General features: G+C 39.3%; 1 protein-coding gene across 3 annotated transcripts in view; it reads left to right on the top strand.

The window, feature by feature from the left end:
- The first annotated feature begins 870 nt into the window (after positions 1-870).
- Positions 871-17,957, top strand: part of RPGR (retinitis pigmentosa GTPase regulator) — a 74,738-nt gene continuing 57,651 nt past the window's right edge. For all 3 annotated transcript variants that reach the window (XM_027533846.1, XM_027533847.1, XM_027533845.1), the window contains exons 1-7: positions 871-1,124; positions 3,085-3,210; positions 3,648-3,740; positions 5,788-5,850; positions 8,359-8,517; positions 9,860-10,009; positions 13,501-13,659. In XM_027533846.1, coding sequence (XP_027389647.1) covers positions 962-1,124; positions 3,085-3,210; positions 3,648-3,740; positions 5,788-5,850; positions 8,359-8,517; positions 9,860-10,009; positions 13,501-13,659 — 913 coding nt within the window. In that variant the 5' untranslated portion in view covers positions 871-961. The remainder of the gene's footprint in view (positions 1,125-3,084; positions 3,211-3,647; positions 3,741-5,787; positions 5,851-8,358; positions 8,518-9,859; positions 10,010-13,500; positions 13,660-17,957) is intronic.

The following is a 17,957-nucleotide window of genomic DNA, read 5'->3' as shown; positions in this document are numbered from 1 at the left end:
GGTAGATGCAGGAGTCTGTACTCAGGGAAATCATTCCTTTGATATGCACCTTAGCTCTCTAGGGCCAATATCCTGTTCTTCCCCATCCTGAGGCCCCTCAGGGTGCACCTTTGGGGGTGGCTGCAGTGGAGGGGTGATTAGCTCTGGGCAGCTCCTTTGTCTCCATCCTAAATTTCCTCAGGGCTTACCACTGGGGGCTCTGGTAAGTGCCTGATGGCTTGATGGCCATCCTTTGTTTGTTAATACGACTGGCAACATTTCTCCTTCACAGGAGATACTGGAGAAAAATGTTAACATATCTGGCTAATACTAGAATAGTGGTGTTCTAGTGTGGGTGAATCTCTTTGTGCAAGTTCAAGTCAGTTGTAGATTTCAGGAAACCTCAGCCTTCTGTGTGTGTGTGTGAAGGGGGGTGGGGTGGAGGAGGTGTTCAGATAACCAGCAGGACTAGCTAAACTGGACCCCAGTTCTCCCACTTCACATCTCTAAACGGGGTAACATTAACCAGCTTGCAGGGCTGTAGCAGGACTCATTCAGCTAATATGTATTTAATGAGCATCTAGTATATACCAGGTTTGGGGTTAGATGACGGGGATACAAATATGATTTAGGATGTTGGGCATAGTGCTTATCTCATTTAGTTATACATGGTCACAGGTACTAGTATTAACACAGCTGTGTGTTGACATTTGCCTGTGTCACGTAGCTTGAGACGGGGTGTGACATTTGTGACGCTGGTCACTATCTCTCCAGGAGATTACCGCGCGGTGCGACCACACCTCCGCTCCGGCCACCAGAGGGCGCGCGGCCTCTACCTTAACCGTCCACTGTGTCTGCGCCTGCGCCGCGCTGGCTGCCCGCCCTCCCCTCCCCCCGGCTCCCACTCTCCTCGCGCCATAACGCTCCGCCCCCGTTGCCCCTAGCGGCCGTTTGTTGACTTCCGGGAACGCGGGAGTAGCGGATGCCCCGAGAGTGGCTATGGGGGTCCAAGGGGCTCTCGGCGCCCGCTTCGGAGCTGAGGCACTGCCTTAGGCCCAGCCGAGTCGACGCCGCCGACTTTCTGGCCGAGGAGCAGGCTTTCCATAGCGCTATTACCATGGGGGAACCCGATAAGATGGTGCCCGGTGAGTGGCGCCCGCGGCGGTGGCGGCGGGCCGGGAGGGAGGCTCAGCAGGCGGGCGGACGGCCAGGCCCCGCCTCTGGGCCGGCCCCGTCGGGGGACAGGTCTGGGCCGCAGCCACCCGACTATGGTCAGAGTCTGGCCGCACCCTTGCGGTTGACTGAGAGGAGAAAGAAAGGAGGGAGAGGAGGGGAACTACGGGGAACGGGGGTGCCGGTCTTTCTTCTTCTAATTCTTTTTAAATAAGTTTTCGATGAGTTTCTCGAAGGCAGGGGCAGTTTTCACCTCCCAAAGTACTTCGTTTGAGGTCCTCAGAACACGGTTGTGTATTGAACGCAGTAAAGAGTGGCTGACCGGGGGACGTGCGGTAAAAGAGGATGGGGAGACAAGTTGGAGAAAGGAGGGAGCCATTAGCGAGTGGTTTTTTGAGACTTTACCCCTGAGCTCCAGAAATAACCTTTAGCGTTGTAACTGGGTACCACGTACGTTCTGTGTAGCAGAAATAGACGTTTCACGAAGCAGTACTTAATCTAGCCACTTGGGATGTGCTCAGATTTTTCCTGTAATACTTGACTTTTTTTAAATGGTCGTTATGACCCACTGAGTTGATTTGCTGATCCACTCCTCATAACTCAGTGGTAAAGAATCCGCCTGCAATGCAGGAGACTCCGGTTCGATTCCTGGGGTTGGGAAGATAGTATTCTTGGGCCTCCCTTGTGGCTCAGCTGGTAAAGAATCCGCCCGCAATGCAGGAGACCTGGGTTCCATTCTTGGGAAGATCCCCTGGAGAAGGGAAAGGCTACCCACTCCAGTGTTCTGGCTTGGAGAATCCCATGGACTGTATAGTCCATAGGGTCGGCAAACAGTTGGACACCACTGAACGACTTTCACTTGTATGGGTCACGACCAACAGTTTGAAAAAAAAAACACTATAGAGCAGAATCGTTCCGTTTCTGCCAGGCTCTTGGGTTCAAACATGATTCAGTTCCTGCCTCGAGTTCACAAGGTAGTGAGACATACAAGAAACTAAACAAAATGACAGTATTGATTAACAGAAGATGCCACCAGGCCAGCACAGAGCCTCTGGCCCCTGGCTTGGGGTGAGGGTAGCCAGGGGAAGCCTTCTTGGGGAGCCAGAGCAGGACAAAAGTGTTTTAATTATTCATTCTATTAAAAACTCAGAGCCTGTTCTAAAACCTGGCCTCCTAAATCTATCGTTATCAGTTTGAACTTGCACACCTCACAGTTCTCAAAAGGTTTTTCCACAGTAGCAAGTCTCTTGAGCATTAGTATTTATTAATACTTAGGTTTGCTATGTCTGTCTTTCTGATACCTGTTTAGTTTCTTTGTGTGTAGTCATCCTCCTTGAGGTTTCCTCAAAAGCTGAATCTTGCCTTGTGTGTGTGTGTGTGTTTAGATATTAATAGCTTTGGGATCTCATAGAAGTTTTTGGTCTCTCTCCAAAATGGTACTGGCGTAAACCAGTTTGTGAATACTCCTCTTATCAGGTAGTATTTAGTGACTTCATTTAAGAATGTCCAAATCTCAACATCCTGCGTCCTCACGATGTTACTGATGAAACTCAGTACTGTCCTGTTTCTGTGTGTGGAGAAAAGCCTTCAGTCAGAGGCTAGACTATGTGACGTTCACCAGTGTGAGTGGGGCATTGAGGGTATCAGCTTATTTCCAAGGAGTAGATGGTCTACCTAATGGCAGCAGGACTCCTTAGTCATTGTGACAGTATATTTCTTACTTTATACCGGTAAACAGATAATATATACTTCATTTATTAGATCTTGTAAATAAAACTAGAATGAAGTCTGAGGAGTTAAACTGAGTTAAGTTGGAAGAAGGAGGATGTAGGCCATGGGGAGCAGATAAAGTACTGGAAAAATATTTTAGTTAACAGGCAACGATAAAACTTGTGAAATCAAAACTCATATATTTGTCTCATTTATTTGCAGATTCGGGTGCTGTGTTTACGTTTGGAAAAACTAAATTTGCTGAAAATATGCCCAGCAAATTCTGGTTTAAAAGGGATATACCTATATCTCTTTCATGTGGAGATGAACATACTGCTATTACTACAGGTTAGTGTTAAAATCTTAAATGAATATAGTAATACTTGGAGAATCCTAAGTATTGTATATGTGTTGTTCAAAACATATTGAAGATATACAGAAAGTGAATGTTTTTATTTTTTTTTACTTTGCCAGAGAATTCTTGACAAATTGATTTATCAGGGAAGACTTTTAAGTTCCCTTAGTATACTGACACCTGATTTTCTATGCATATTGCTTTCTTAGAATAAATCTATTTGAATATATTCATAACATCAAAAAACTGTTACTGTATAATCTTAGAAACTCTTCACAACTAACAGAATGTAGCTATAGGTAGATGGGCAAGGTAACCTGTAAAACCGATAACATTGTTTAAGTATAGCTTTTTTATTGTTTTTTGATGACTTCATCTCACATTATGTTGAAGATGCTTCAGTTTATTATTTCTGTTTCTTTCCCACCAGGAAATAATAAGCTTTTCATGTTTGGCAGTAACAACTGGGGACAGTTAGGATTAGGATCAAAAGCAACTGTTAACAAACCAACATGTATCAAAGGTTTGGGGTCTTTTCTTATCACTTTAAATACTTAAATTATATAAAGTACTTTTCTATTGATTGTGTAATTCTTTAATATAAATAATAAAGCCTTTAGTTCTTTATTCACTGAGATTTACTTGAATATTATTGGCATTTAACTTTATTTTTCATGTGGTATTCAGAACTACTTCTATATGTTAGGATTTAAAAATCGCATTGATTTTAAACCCAGAGACCACAAAGGAAATAATGATTCTATAGTACTGTGCACTTGAACATCATTTTTTTTTTGCCTGTTTTGTAAACCTACTTAAATATTACTGTTATTGTATATACAGAGAACAAACAATATGATACGGTTTTGAGCTCTGTCTCACTTGTTAGAGTTATGAACATCATGGTTCTATGTAGTTGCGGGTTTTATAAAACACATTTTACCCTGCTGTGTGTAGTTAGCAGATGTGCTGAAGAAAACATCAGGCCTAGGAGTTGATTAGTACTAGTGTTCTTACACGGAGAAGGCAATGGCACCCCACTCCAGTACTCTTGCCTGGAAAATCCATGGATCGAGGAGCCTGGAGGGCTGCAGTCCATGGGGTCGCACAGAGTCGGACATGACTGAAGCGACTTAGCAGCAGCAGCAGTGTTCTTACAAGAACAACAGGACAAAATGTTTCAAATCAGGATTGTCCCAGAAAATATAATACCTTTACAAAGCTTTCTCACCATTATGTGCAAAAGCTTTTGTTTGGTTTAACCCATGAACATCAGCTATACTTGAATGATGATAGAGACTCCTTGGGATATGACAAGAATAAGATTCTTTATCTTTGTAGCCAGACTTTTAATTTGAGCTCAGAATTTCAGTGTAATTTATCATATTCATACTTCTGTGGTGGCTTAGATGGTAAAGAATCTGCCTACAATGCAGGAGACCCAGGTTCAATCCCTAGGTAAGGAAGATCCCCTTGAGAAGGGAACAGCAACCCATTCCAGTATTCCTGCCTGGAGAATTCCATGGACAGAGGAGCCTGGCGGGTTCTATGGGGTTGCAAAGAGTCGAACACAATTGGGCAACTAACACACACATACACACACATGCTATTTGTAGATATTGTTGTGGAACTTTTGAAGTATTCCACTAAGTCAAAAATATTTACTGCGCACAGGTGACTAAACCCTTGGGTTTATTTACAGTGCCTACTATGCTTACTGTTCAAAATTGAATGAAAGGGAATGTGTTAGTTGCTCAGTTGTGTCTGACTCTTTGTGACCCCTTGGACTGTAGCCCACCAGGCTCTTCTGTCCATGGGATTTTCTAGGCAAGATTACTGGAGTGAGTTGCCATTTCCTTCTCCAGGGGATCTTCCCAACCAGGGATCGAACCTGGGTCTCCTGCATTGAAGGCACATTCTTTACCATCTGAGCCACCAGGGAAGTCCAATATCTAATAGACGAGCTAACAAGATTGTCTAGACTATGAGATCTTTGAGCCAGGGACTCTGTCTTAGTGATTTTTGCAGCTGCTATGCTGAGCACTTAGGAGATGTTCTGTAAAGGTTTTTAATATGTAAATGAATGAATGAAGAACTTTACTGTAGGTATATGACTAAACAACAACAACAAATGCCTATGAATGTTGAACTTAGTGTTTTGTTGTGTAAGGTAGAAAGTAAACTTGATGATGGTAATGCCAGATTAGGGAATAGATCCGGTTGCAGAAAAGACAGCATAACAATGTAGTGGATCTCAGCACATACTAATTACTTGTGGAGTTTTAAATAATATATAGATGCCTGGGTCTTACCTCAGACCTACTGACTCAGATTCTCCAGGGATCAGGCTAAGCTATCTGTATTTTTTTTTTTTTTCAGAACACCATTGGTTATTATGATGCACAACTACCTCCAAAAACTTTTGATTTATTAGTTACGAAAATCAACTTAGAAGTCAGACAGGCCTGGGTTTAAATCTGTTCTACAACTTGGTCATCATTTGACCTGGATTATTTATCATTTCCATATAATCATAAAATATCTTACTTGTCATATTTTTATATTTTTAGCTTTAAAACCGGAAAAAGTGAAATTTGTTGCTTGCGGAAGGAACCACACCCTAATTTTAACAGGTATAGTATTCAATCTGTGGGCTTCCCTGGTGACTCAGCTGGTAAAGAATCCGACTGCAATGCAGGAGACCTGGGTTTGATCCCTGGGTTGGGAAGATCCCCTGGAGAAGGGAAGGGCTACCCACTCCAGTATTCTGGTCTGGAGAATTCCATGGACTGTATAGTCTGTGGGATCACAAAGAGTCGGACACAACTGAGCAGCTTTCACTTCACTTCACTTCACTTCATTCAATCTTTATGACTTCCTGTTCAATCTGAGGACTGAGATCTTACTCCAGTAACATTTGTGACTTTGTAAAATTAATAGAAATGGTACCTTGGTAACAGTAAGATGAGGATTTTTTTAAAAATGTAAATGGATAGTACACTTGTTTGCCTATGAAAATATGCAGATAAATGTTAAGTCGATGAAGAGAAAGCTTCTTTTCTTGGATTACGGCAAGGAACAGCGTCTCCTTACCTGTGTGCACACCTTCAGGGGCCACATGCTCCTGGTCTTGCTCTTCCCTCTTCTTTTCAGAGGGTGAGTGGAAGCCCTTAAAAGGCTTTTGATGTGAGTTAGCACAGTTCCAATCAAAATCCAAACAGGCCATGTGTGTGTATGAGTGTGTGTATGTAGAAAATTCACAAGGTTATTCTAAAGTTTATATGGAAAAGCCAAGGACCTTGAATAGCCAAAACAGTTTTGAAAAGATCAGAATGGAGGACTACCTGATTTTAAGACCTACTGTAAAGCTACAGTGGGGCTGCCCTGGTGGCTCAGACGGTAAGGAATCTGCCTACAGTGTGGGAGACCCGGGTTCAGTCCCTGGATTGGGAAGATCCAGGGATTGGAGAAGGGCATGGCAACCCACTCCAGTATTCTTGCCTGGAGAATTCCATGGACAGTGGAGCCTGGTGGGCTACAGTCCATGGGGTCTCAGAGAGTCAGACATGACTGAGCGACTAACACACACACAAAGCAACAATGATCAAGACAGTGTGCTATTAGTAAGTAGATAGACAAAGATGAATGGAGTAGAGTCCAGATATGAAGCCACATGTTTATGCCCAAGTAATATTTGACAAAGGTGCCAAGGCAATTCTGTGAGGAGATTGAGGAAATCTTCCAACAAATCCTGCTGGAGCAATTAGATATCCAGGCACTGACCACCCAGCAGTCTTTCCTACCTCCATCTCCCACACACAGCTTCTTCTGTCTTCAGGCTGCTCTCACTGCTTCAGCCCCAACCTCAGCTCTCTGCCCTCACTCAATACTTTCCCTTTGCTAAAGTGTCTTTTCTCTTTCTCTTATTCAGATATTTGTATTTTAAGATCCAGTGTATGTCTTTCTTCTTCCATAGAGTTTTTTGTGACTATTCAACTTTTTCCTTGTGTCATTGTCTGAACTGCTTCAGCATTCCACCAACTCTGATATGCTCCATATGTTTTAAATTGTGTGGTTCAATTTCATGTGGGGTCGCATAGAGTCGAACACGACTCAAGTGACTTAGCAGCAGCACGCAGTGCTGATAGTGTCCCAAATTCTATTCTAAGAATTTCATAAATGTTAATTCATTTAGTCTTCATAACACCTCTATGAAGTAGACATTGCTACTCCGGCTGCTAAGTCACTTCAGTCGTGTCCGACTCTGTGCGACCCCATAGACAGCAGCCCACCATGCTTCCCCGTCCCTGGGATTCTCCAGGCAAGAACACTGGAGTGGGTTGCCATTTCCTTCTGCAATGCATGAAAGCGAAAAGTGAAAGTCAAGTCGCTCAGTCGTGTCCGACTCTAGCGACCCCATGGACTGCAGCGTATCAGGCTCCTCCGTCCATGGGATTTTCTAGGCAAAAGTACTGGAGTGGGGTGCCATTGCCTTCTCCGGTGAAGTAGACATTATTATTATCTTATTTTACAGATGAGGAAAATGAGACACTGAGACGTTAAGGATAGCTTGCCCAAAGTTACACAGCTGATAAGTGGCAAGCCAGAATTTGCACCCAGGAAGTCTGGTTCTGTGTCCTCTTGCCTAGACACAATGCTGGACTGCCTTCCTGTTTAGGAAGGCAGAAAATTAAATATAGAAAATTAAAATAATTTTGCAGCACAGAGTTTCCACATTTCTAATTTGATTCTTCTTGTATTTGCCTCATTTTATTGTTGCATTATATCTAAGCCTTAATGGTATGGAAGTTAAAATTAATGAACCACATCTCTTTTAAAAAGTTTTGATTTGAATTATAAACTAATTTGGAAATTATTTTCCTCTTTTTTGCTCTGAATTAATAGTTCTGCATTTCGATTGCTACTTACACCCTAGAATAACTTATAAAATCTCACAGAAATGTAGAGCCTTGCTTGTTTTAGTGTATTTTTGACACCAAAAGGAAGCTGTTCACCAAATTGCAGGATAATGCCAACTTTCAGCTTTCTTCACTAGTAATAGTGAGACTATCTAGTGTACACTGGACTGTCTCCTAAAGGTGACGACTGTGGTATACTGATGTTTTCTTTTCCATGTGCAGGAGGAGGCCAAGTATATGCCACGGGAGGAAATAATGAAGGGCAGCTTGGACTTGGTGATACTGATGAAAGAAGTGCCTTCCATCTAATTAGTTTCTTTACATCCCAGCATAAGATTAAACAACTGTCTGCTGGGTCTAACACTTCAGCTGCACTGACTGGTAAGACTCTTTTTTCCATTTCAAACTGGGACATAGTCCTTTTTTTCAGACCAGGATATACAGAATCGGTGAACTGAAGACAGCAATCCTTTTTCATTTTCTTTCATTGACCATGTGTTTTCAGAAGACATTTAAAATAGAACTGAAAATCATGACGAATATTACAACTTTATGCTTACATACATTTAGAAGGTAATTGTTAAGTAACTTCTAAGCTGTACTACCCATCTGTTTCTTTAGATATTCTTAAATAGTACCTTCATTGCATGTTCCAAAAGTTACATTTCAGCTTTAGTGAAGTTGTTGTCAGAAATATCCCAGAAATCTGTGGGATATATGTTACTAAAATACAGTCTGTAATGGTCATTGCATCGCTCTGCTCTGCCTATCAAAAGCCCATATGAGAACTTTCTTTAAAATTTGGAGCCGAGATGCACACGTCTCACTGAGGAAGCTGCCAGTGTACGTCTTCGTTCCAGTCTAGAGAGGGGTGTGAGGTGCACTGCCGCTCTGGCCAGGAGAGCAGCGTCGGGTCTGCAGTCCATCCCTTCAGTTCTCTCGCCCACACCGTTAGCGTTTAGACCTCCTCCTTTTGTTTCTTATTTTCATATTTCCTTTTATTTGCTTTATCATGAAACACTTCAGATTGAAAAACTTTTAATTAAAAGAGACAAGTAAATAACTCTTGCTCATTCTTTTCTAGAATATTTCCCTTAGGGTTTTTTTCCCCCTGACAACACAGCCTTTATCAGAAAGCACAGGAGTTAGCCTGGTTTTGAGATGTTAGGTACACTAATGTATCTCCTAGTCTCTGAAGTTAGATTATGTATTTTCAACTGTAAAAAAAAAAAGTTAGCAAAATAAATTTATTTAATTTTTTTCTTCCTCTAAAGCGTCATTCTCACAGTGTTCTCAGAGCAAAGTAGTCCCAGTCCTTCTGACCTGGGCCTTGTCTGGGAGATGTGCAGTGTGACTCATGCCAGCATTCAGTTCAGTTACAGGTAGACTGCTTGAAAGGAGGGAACCATCTTCTGCTTAGAGACTTTAGAATAAGGAAAGGTTATTATAGGAAAGGACATTCTGTCTTTGCTATTGAGGTAGAAATATGGGCGTGACTAAAGTGATACACTTTAGGTTATTCTCTATCCTTTATCATTATAGAAACATTTCATAATAGAAATAGTACCGTTAAGTAGTTCCCTGGTATAAATGTCTTTAGTATTTTTCTTTCAAGATACATCATTTTTCTAAATTAAAAAATAACTGTTCTGTTGGGAATATAATAACTTGCTATCCCTGCTACCTCTTAAAATGTTTTTTCCTCTTCATGTTTTAACTATAGAGGATGGCGAGCTATTCATGTGGGGTGACAATTCCGAAGGGCAAATTGGTTTACAAAATATAACTAATATATGTGTCCCACATCAAGTGACCATTGGAAAACCTATCTCCTGGATCTCTTGCGGATATTACCATTCAGCTTTTGTAACAAGTAAGACAGAACAGTTGAATTTCTTATGTTATCTCCCATGTCTAAGTTATTACTAAATTAATAATAAAATGACATAACATCCTATATTTCTATAGCACTATCGCCATGGTACTCCATGTAATGAAATTATTTTGGTCTGTTTTAGGTCACAGTGTTTCTTCATTTTAATAATGAGTGTTTATAATTTCAAACTATCTGACATGTTAACTGATTTTAATGAATTAGATCTATATTTTTATATATAAAAAACCCTTCTAAATATTGGTCCTCAAATTTCTTTGGCATTAAAAACAAGACCTATGAGCCTCTTTTCTATGGATTTGCTTGATTCTGTACTCTGACCAATTCTGATCTTGTCCTGATAATTTGCTTTTATCATTTTAGTACATAAGTCATAGGTTCTCATTGTAGAAATAGGATTGATGATTTGATGGAAAAGGAGGAGAGTTCAGTATGGGATATGCTTTCCTTCAGTGGGACTTTTTTTAGGATCCCCAATTTCTCCTTTTCCTGGCCTCATTGGCAACTTTCTCTACCTTAATTAAAATATTTTAAGTGCTGGACTCTATTATAGCTACATCTATTCTAGTAGTAACAGCAAAAGTATGATCTTGGTTTTCCATCCTATTGATGGTTTTTTTAACAATAAAAGCACCTAGCGGAAAACAGTTTTATGGACCCTCTTAGATATCTAAGTATTTGTTATACATTTACTTCTTATTCCGTGCACCTCAGATTCAGGTTTAGAAAATGCTTATTGTCCCATCTTAGTGCCCCCCAGGTTTACCAATGACTTGGTAGTAGTCCCACTTCATGGGAAATAGATGGGGAAACAGTGGAAACTGTCAGACTTTATTTTTCTGGGGGCTCCAAAATCACTGCAGATGGTGACTGCACCGTGAAATTAAAAGACACTTACTCCTTGGAAGGAAAGTTATGACCAACCTAGATAGCATATTCAAAAGCAGAGACATTACTTTGTCTACAAAGGTCCATCTAGTCAAGGCTGTGGTTTTTCCAGTAGTCATGTATGGATGTGAGAGTTGGACTGTGAAGAAAGCTGAGCGCTGAAGAATTGATGGTTTTGAACTGTGGTGTTGGAGAAGACTCTTGAGAGTCCCTTGGACTGCAAGGAGATCCAACCAGTCCATTCTGAAGGAGATCAGCCCTGGGATTTCTTTGGAAGGAATGATGCTGAGGCTGAAACTCCAGTACTTTGGCCACCTCATGCGAAGAGTTGACTCATTAGAAAAGACTCTGATGCTGGGAGGGTTTGGGGGCAGGAGGAGAAGGGGACGACAGAGGATGAGATGGCTGGATGGCATCACAAACTCAATGGACATGAGTTTGAGTAAACTCTGGGAGTTGGTGATGGACAGGGAGGCCTGGCATGCTGCGATTCATGGGGTCGCAAAGAGTCGGACATGACTGAGCGACTGAACTGAACTGGTAGTAATTTGGTTCTAAGAAAGGGCAAACTCTGGCTTGGCTAGTTTTGTTCACTACTGTGTCAGTTTGTGTCTTGAAGAAACTGACAATAAATAAATCTTGTTGAACGAGGAGGTAAGTGAATGAATGATAAATTGTTTTCCTTGGGCCAATACCACATACCAACTTATTTCCAACTTTAGGGCTCCTGGAATTGGTATAGTCTGTGCTCACTTTGTTTATGAAACAAAAAATAGAAAAAAAAAACACATGGAAAAACAAAGCAATGTCTTATATTTAGGCCTTAATAAAATTGCCAGTGTCAGTTTTTATTTACTACTGCTTTAGCCAGTAGAGAAATAAGTGCAATTAATCGTTTTAACTGATAGGCCTTACATTGAACTTTTTTGTTTTGTTTTCTGTTTTATGCCTTAAGAAAAAATAGCTATATTGATGTGTAGTTCACATACCATGCAATTCATCCATTGAAGGTGTGGGGAGCAGCAGGAATTTACAGACAGTAGTAGAAAGAGACTTGTCTGGACTTAGAAATTCCTTTCATATGAGAAGCAAGAAGCATGGGGAAAGGGAGAGGCATGCTGACTTACTAAGCACTTCCGTGCTGAGTACTTCAGAAAAAATTGTAGTACAGAAAACTTCACTTTTGTGCAAATCAATCTAGAAAATGAGTTTGGCTGTGTTTGCAGTATTTGACCAAGTTTAAACTGGCACCTACCATGTGTGTTAGATATCACACAACTTCCCTAAGTTCTGATTTGCTAGAAGGGATCTGTCTTCAACAGCTCATTATACTCATAGCTAAGATTTATTACAACAAAGGAAAGATCTGTATTCTTCAGAGAGGTCCCGTATGCACTTCCCAGTCCTTCCTCTTCCAGGGCCACACAAGGTGTGTTTTCTCTTTGGCATTGAACTACAGGGATGTGTGTGTGATGTCTCTGCCCAGGGAAGCCCTGTTCTATTTTCAGGGTCTGAGGCTTTGCTGTGGGTGGCCGGTCATGTAGGCACATTCTGCTAGCAACTCGTCATGGCACCTGAAATTCAGGCCCTTCAACAGTGAAACCAGGTGTACATCATCAGTGTTGATGTTTGTGCAAAGCAACCCTTTCTTAGCTCCTGGCTAAGCTGGCATAATTCATTTCTCCAGGTGTGTGTAACAGAATCGCCTATCACCAGCTTAAAGAACACTCCCAAAGGCTGCATTCCCAGGGGTTAGTCAGCAGTCAGTCGTGGTGTGGTTCTTTTGGAGACATGCCAGTAATACAACAAGACGTGCTGTGTTATCTCTTCTACGTGACTGACGTAGAAGCTTATGATTAGATTATGTATTTACTACAGTTTTTAAATTCCTGCTCTATAGGACTCACTTCGGTTCATAGGAAATAGTTCCTGATTTCATGAAGCTCATAGTATAGTGTGCTAAGTGTGATAACAGAAGCAGATCAATAGTATTGGTATAGACAAAGCAGCGATTAAATGACATGAATTCCTTAGCAGGAGCGTCTGTCTGGAAAAAGTGCCATCTGAGTAAAACCTGCCATCTTTAGGCTCACTCACCATATTTGCTTCGTGCATAAATGAGTTTTATACAGAAAGTTTCATGAAAAGCAATTATTTATGCAATAAGTATTATATTTAATGTAGTAGACACACTGCTAGGTTCTTGCAAATACCATAGTGAGCAAGACAAAATCCATGTCCTTTTGGGGGTTTAATGTCTAGTCATTTTGCTTTATTAAAAGTAAGTGGAAGAAGTAAGATCATCTTGTCTGTGTATTGTGAAACAGATAAAATAATTTTCTAGTTATTACTGGTAGTGATAGTCATGAATTCTTCATGAAGATTTTGGATTAGAATAATCAAGAGGAAGGGAAAATCTACCTTTATTCCTTACTATTGAGTAGAAGTATTTCAAGAAAGGTCAGATTTTTTAAGTTTATATTTTCTAAATTTTTTATCAAACATAAGAACATGTACCAAAAAGACCAGTATTTTGTTCATGTCTCTGTCATCATGGATCCCTCTTTTTTTTCCTTCAATAGCTGAGGGAGAACTGTACACCTTTGGAGAACCGGAGAGTGGGAAGTTAGGTCTTCCCCCAAAGCTCCTGGTCAATCACAAAGTGCCCCAGCTGGTGCCTGGAATTTCTGAGAAGGTGATCCAAGTTGCTTGTGGTGGAGGGCACACAGTTGTTCTTACAGGTATGGGTGCGGCTCCATTCCCTGCTTTCTGTGGTACCTAACTAAAACCTTTTTTAACATTTGCTTATTTTTATTGTGGTAAGAACACTTAACATCTGATCCACCATCTTAACAGAATTTTAGGTGTATAATACAGTAATGTTATCTATAGGCACAATCTGATATGACAGGTCTGTAGAACTTTCACCTTTGCATAGCTGAAATCCATTAATAAGCAGCTCCCCTCTCCACCACCCTAGTCCCTGGCAACCACCGTTCAAGTCTCTGCTTCAGTGAGTTTGTATGTTTCAGGTACTTCATGTGAGTAGACTTTGCATCTTTTTCCATTAAGATCTCTACTTTTTGTTCATATAGTTAGTAAACATTTCTGGCCTATGGAAGATATTGTTAAGTAGAAAAAAAATGAATCTTGTTGAATTGTTTTTGCTTACATAATTGACATTTTCATGACCTTAACACCTTTAATGGCAGCAAATAACTTTTTTAGCTCATTTTCAAGAACACTTTGTTTTCCTCATGTATATGTATTCCATATTTATTTAAAATTGACATTAATTTTTCTGAAATACTTAATTTGAAGACGCTCCTTGTTAATAGTCTTTTCTACTTGTCATTGGTAATTCTTTTCTTTGATAGTCACAATATCTACCTTGGTGATTTCTTTGTGATTTTTATGTCTGTTATAATAATTCATTAAAGGGAGTTAAGATTGTAAATTACAGATAAGAATACAGAGTTAGAACCTTAATGATAATGTCCCTTTTGGCTTCTGAATTTTGTTTTTGGTATGACATGTGACTTCTTAGGATGCTGGTCAATATAATTAAAATATACTGTCTATTAATATGCTTACATTGATGCTCCCAGATTTGTTCAGCATTAGATTTATTTTAGATGAGTAGTATAGAGGTAATGCAGTTAGGTAGTGAATAATTATGATAGTTTTTAGTAAAAAGAAACAGTTTTTGAAGTCACCACTTAATCTTCAGTAACCCAAAGCTAGAAGTGTTCTAGACAAATTTTTAAATAACATCTAATTCTTAGATGTTAATGCTTAAATGTTGCAAGATGATTAAGCTGTATATTATCTTTAGATTTTCCTCTCTTACATCACTTTTCCTTGATTTCCTGTTCTAGTCCTAGTCATGCTTATAAAGCTATGGTTTCCCAGAATTGCAATTTCCAGATGGAATATTTTCAAAGTGAGAAATATTTTTTTCCAGGTCCTCCACTCTAAATTTGGAAATAATTCTGAAGTTTAAGATCTTTTTTAAACTTCTGCTGATAAAGTGAATTTTTATATAATTTCTGAAAGATTTATTTTAGGGATTAAACTTTAATCTTTATAAATTATCTGAAAATTTATTCTGTAGGCAGAAATGCAGTTTATTCTTGTGTCATGTATTTTTTCTGGTTTATACAAAGATTATAGAAATAATGAATTTATTAGGTTATTGAAGGTTATTCTAAAGGATGCAATGTTGACTATATAATAATGTGTCATTAAACCACATATTATAAAATATTTTCAAGATAATCTTTTAATTATACTTAAAATTTTAAAAGTGCACATAAGTACACATAAGTAATGTATTATAGTATAATAGACATTTAGCTGTCTGTGAACTTTGTTTTGAAGTTAAAAACCATATTGCCAGAAACTGATTGTTTTCTCCAGATTTTTTGGAGACTTTCGAATCTCACAGACCGTTAAAGTTTTTATATTTTAAGTTTTTTATTTTGTAAGAGAATATGAAGACCTAGAGAAGATTGCCAACTTCCAGTTTGCATTTGGCTAAATATGGACATTGCAAGAAAAATGCAATCTGTTTTCACCATTATATCATAAAGTAAGGGTCATTTTCAAAACAAAAATTTTAAAGCTCTTAATTTTATAGTAAAAGACATCCCCTTAAATTGTATAAATTTATCTGTATGGAAAATTCACTACTTCGCCTATTTTTTAAAATTTATCCATGGACCTTTAAAGGCTTTATTATGAGCCAGTCCTGTGAGAAACCTGTGTTCTGAAGCAGTATGGATAGAACTATTAAATATTTAGTCCTAATTGATAAAGAAATGGACCTAAAGAGTGTATGATCATCAGTTTGAGTAAGTACTAAGTTTAATACCTAAGAGTTATTGGATACTTTGCAAGACCATAAAGCCAAGAATAGCTAATCATCTGTTCTAAATGGTTCTCTTAACTAAAGGGAAGGGCTTGGATTAGATGATTCTCTGGGGGCCCTCCCCAGCTTTGTTTTTTCTTGTGTCTATAATTCTGATCTTAAAGTCTATTTAGATCAGACTTTATTGATCTTAAAGTCAATAGAATACTTTAAAGATAATTTTAATTAGTTCATTGTTGATAAATTTATTTAAAACTTGATATTTTGATATAACTACGATAGATTACACAATACAGCTACTGGTTGTAACGATAGGGAAACAATGGATTGCTGTAGAGAAAGTATCAGACTGGAACTGGGACAAACTAAGTGAGACCAAGTGATCCATGTCATTTTGTATGTCATCCACAGCAGTTATCAGAAGATAAGAAAGGCTTGGTTATTAGATTGGGTCCACAATGAAGTCTGGGCCCCAAAGAAAATAAGAACTTAACTTCTCCAGATTATATTTAGACAAACTTAAGATCTCTACAGGGCTACACAAGTATCTAGTTGTGAAATGAAATGTAGTCTGTGAAATTAGAGTAATATTTATCTGAAGCCAACTAATCAAATCTGTTTTCCTAAGACAGTAATATTTATTAACATTGAATTACATTGTTAAAAATGTTACCAAGGTGGGATGACTAAAAATTATATTGATTTTTGTATATAATGTCGTTAGGTAAGAGTCTTCAGTCATTTAAAAATAATAGAAACTATTGTCATTGCTAATCATTCAAGCACACAAGGGAACAGAATAAGGACAAAACTTGTGTAACTTGATTCAGTGTGCCTGAACAGCCTAATTTCACAGGCTATTGTCAGTCAGCCCAAGAAACTTGGAGTGATTGTTGGCCAGCTCGAGATAGACAGTTTTTTCCCTTACCCAACATCCTCCTATTAAGCTGAACATTCAGAATTGGAGATACGCTATGTGATTATTAGTTTTACTAGAGATAGTGATTTTTACACTAAAATAAAGGTCTGTTTGCCATTGCCTCAGTGTGGCTTCTTATCCTTGACACACTGTGTTGTCTTTAAGAAAGAATATCTTTGTGTCTTATTCATGAAGTAAACATTAGAAAGAAAAATGTAAAACTATATGACAATAATTATGTGTTCATCAGTATCCTGTGTCGTCACAATAAGGTGAGTTGATTAGATAATTACTTTTTAGAAAAATGTTCATTTACGACTGACTGTCCCATTGTGTTTCCTGTATGTTTTCTCATTTAATCCTTGCAGCAGCTCTTTTAGAAGGGATTATTAGCATTAGGGAATTTAAGTAGCTTGTCTGCTTGCCGCAGCTAGTAGGAATGAAGGTTTGGGCTTCTACCTGAATCTGAAACTCTTGCTTCTGTAACTGCAGCAGGAGAGGCAATGTGTTGCACTGCGGAGAAGCACACAAACGCAGTAGACACTGTGCTTCCTAAGGCAGGGGCCCGGAAGCATGTGTGTCTAAAAGGACACTTACATCACCACTTGTTTATCCTGTTCTTGTGCTTTTCCATTTCTCAAGACTATATGAGCTAATACTTAACTAAATTATTGGAGTTCATTTGGAATCACTTCAGAACTACTAATATCGCATAGGATGGATAAACAGCAAGGTCATATTTTATATTCAGTATCCTATAATAAACCATAATGGAAAAGAATATGAAAAGAATATATCTATATGTATAACTGAGTCACTTTGCTATATAGCAGTAATTAGCACAACATTGTAAATCAACTATACGTCAATAAAATTTTTTTTAATTTAAATAATATAGAGGAAAGGCTTTTACCCTCCTCTGATTATTATTGCACTTCCTAATAAATGAGCTTTGTGCTGTGCTGTGCTTAGTAGCTCAGTCTTGTCCAAGTCTTTGCAATCCCATGGACTGTAGCCTACCAGGCTCCTCTGTCCTTGGGGATTCTCCAGGCAAGAATACTGGAGTGGGTGGTGATGCCCTCCTCCAGGGGATCTTCCCAACCCAGAGATCGAACCCAGGTCTCCTGCGTTGCAGGTGGATGCTTTACCATCTGAGGCACCAGGGAAGCCCAGGAACACTGGAGTGGGTAGCCTGTCCCTTTTCCAGTGGATCTTCCCAACCCAGGAATCAAACCGGGGTCTCCTGCATT

The sequence above is a fragment of the Bos indicus x Bos taurus genome, chromosome X (assembly GCF_003369695.1).
Source record: "Bos indicus x Bos taurus breed Angus x Brahman F1 hybrid chromosome X, Bos_hybrid_MaternalHap_v2.0, whole genome shotgun sequence".
Classification (NCBI taxonomy): Eukaryota; Metazoa; Chordata; class Mammalia; order Artiodactyla; family Bovidae; genus Bos; species Bos indicus x Bos taurus.
This window is presented reverse-complemented; position numbering and strand designations above follow the sequence as displayed.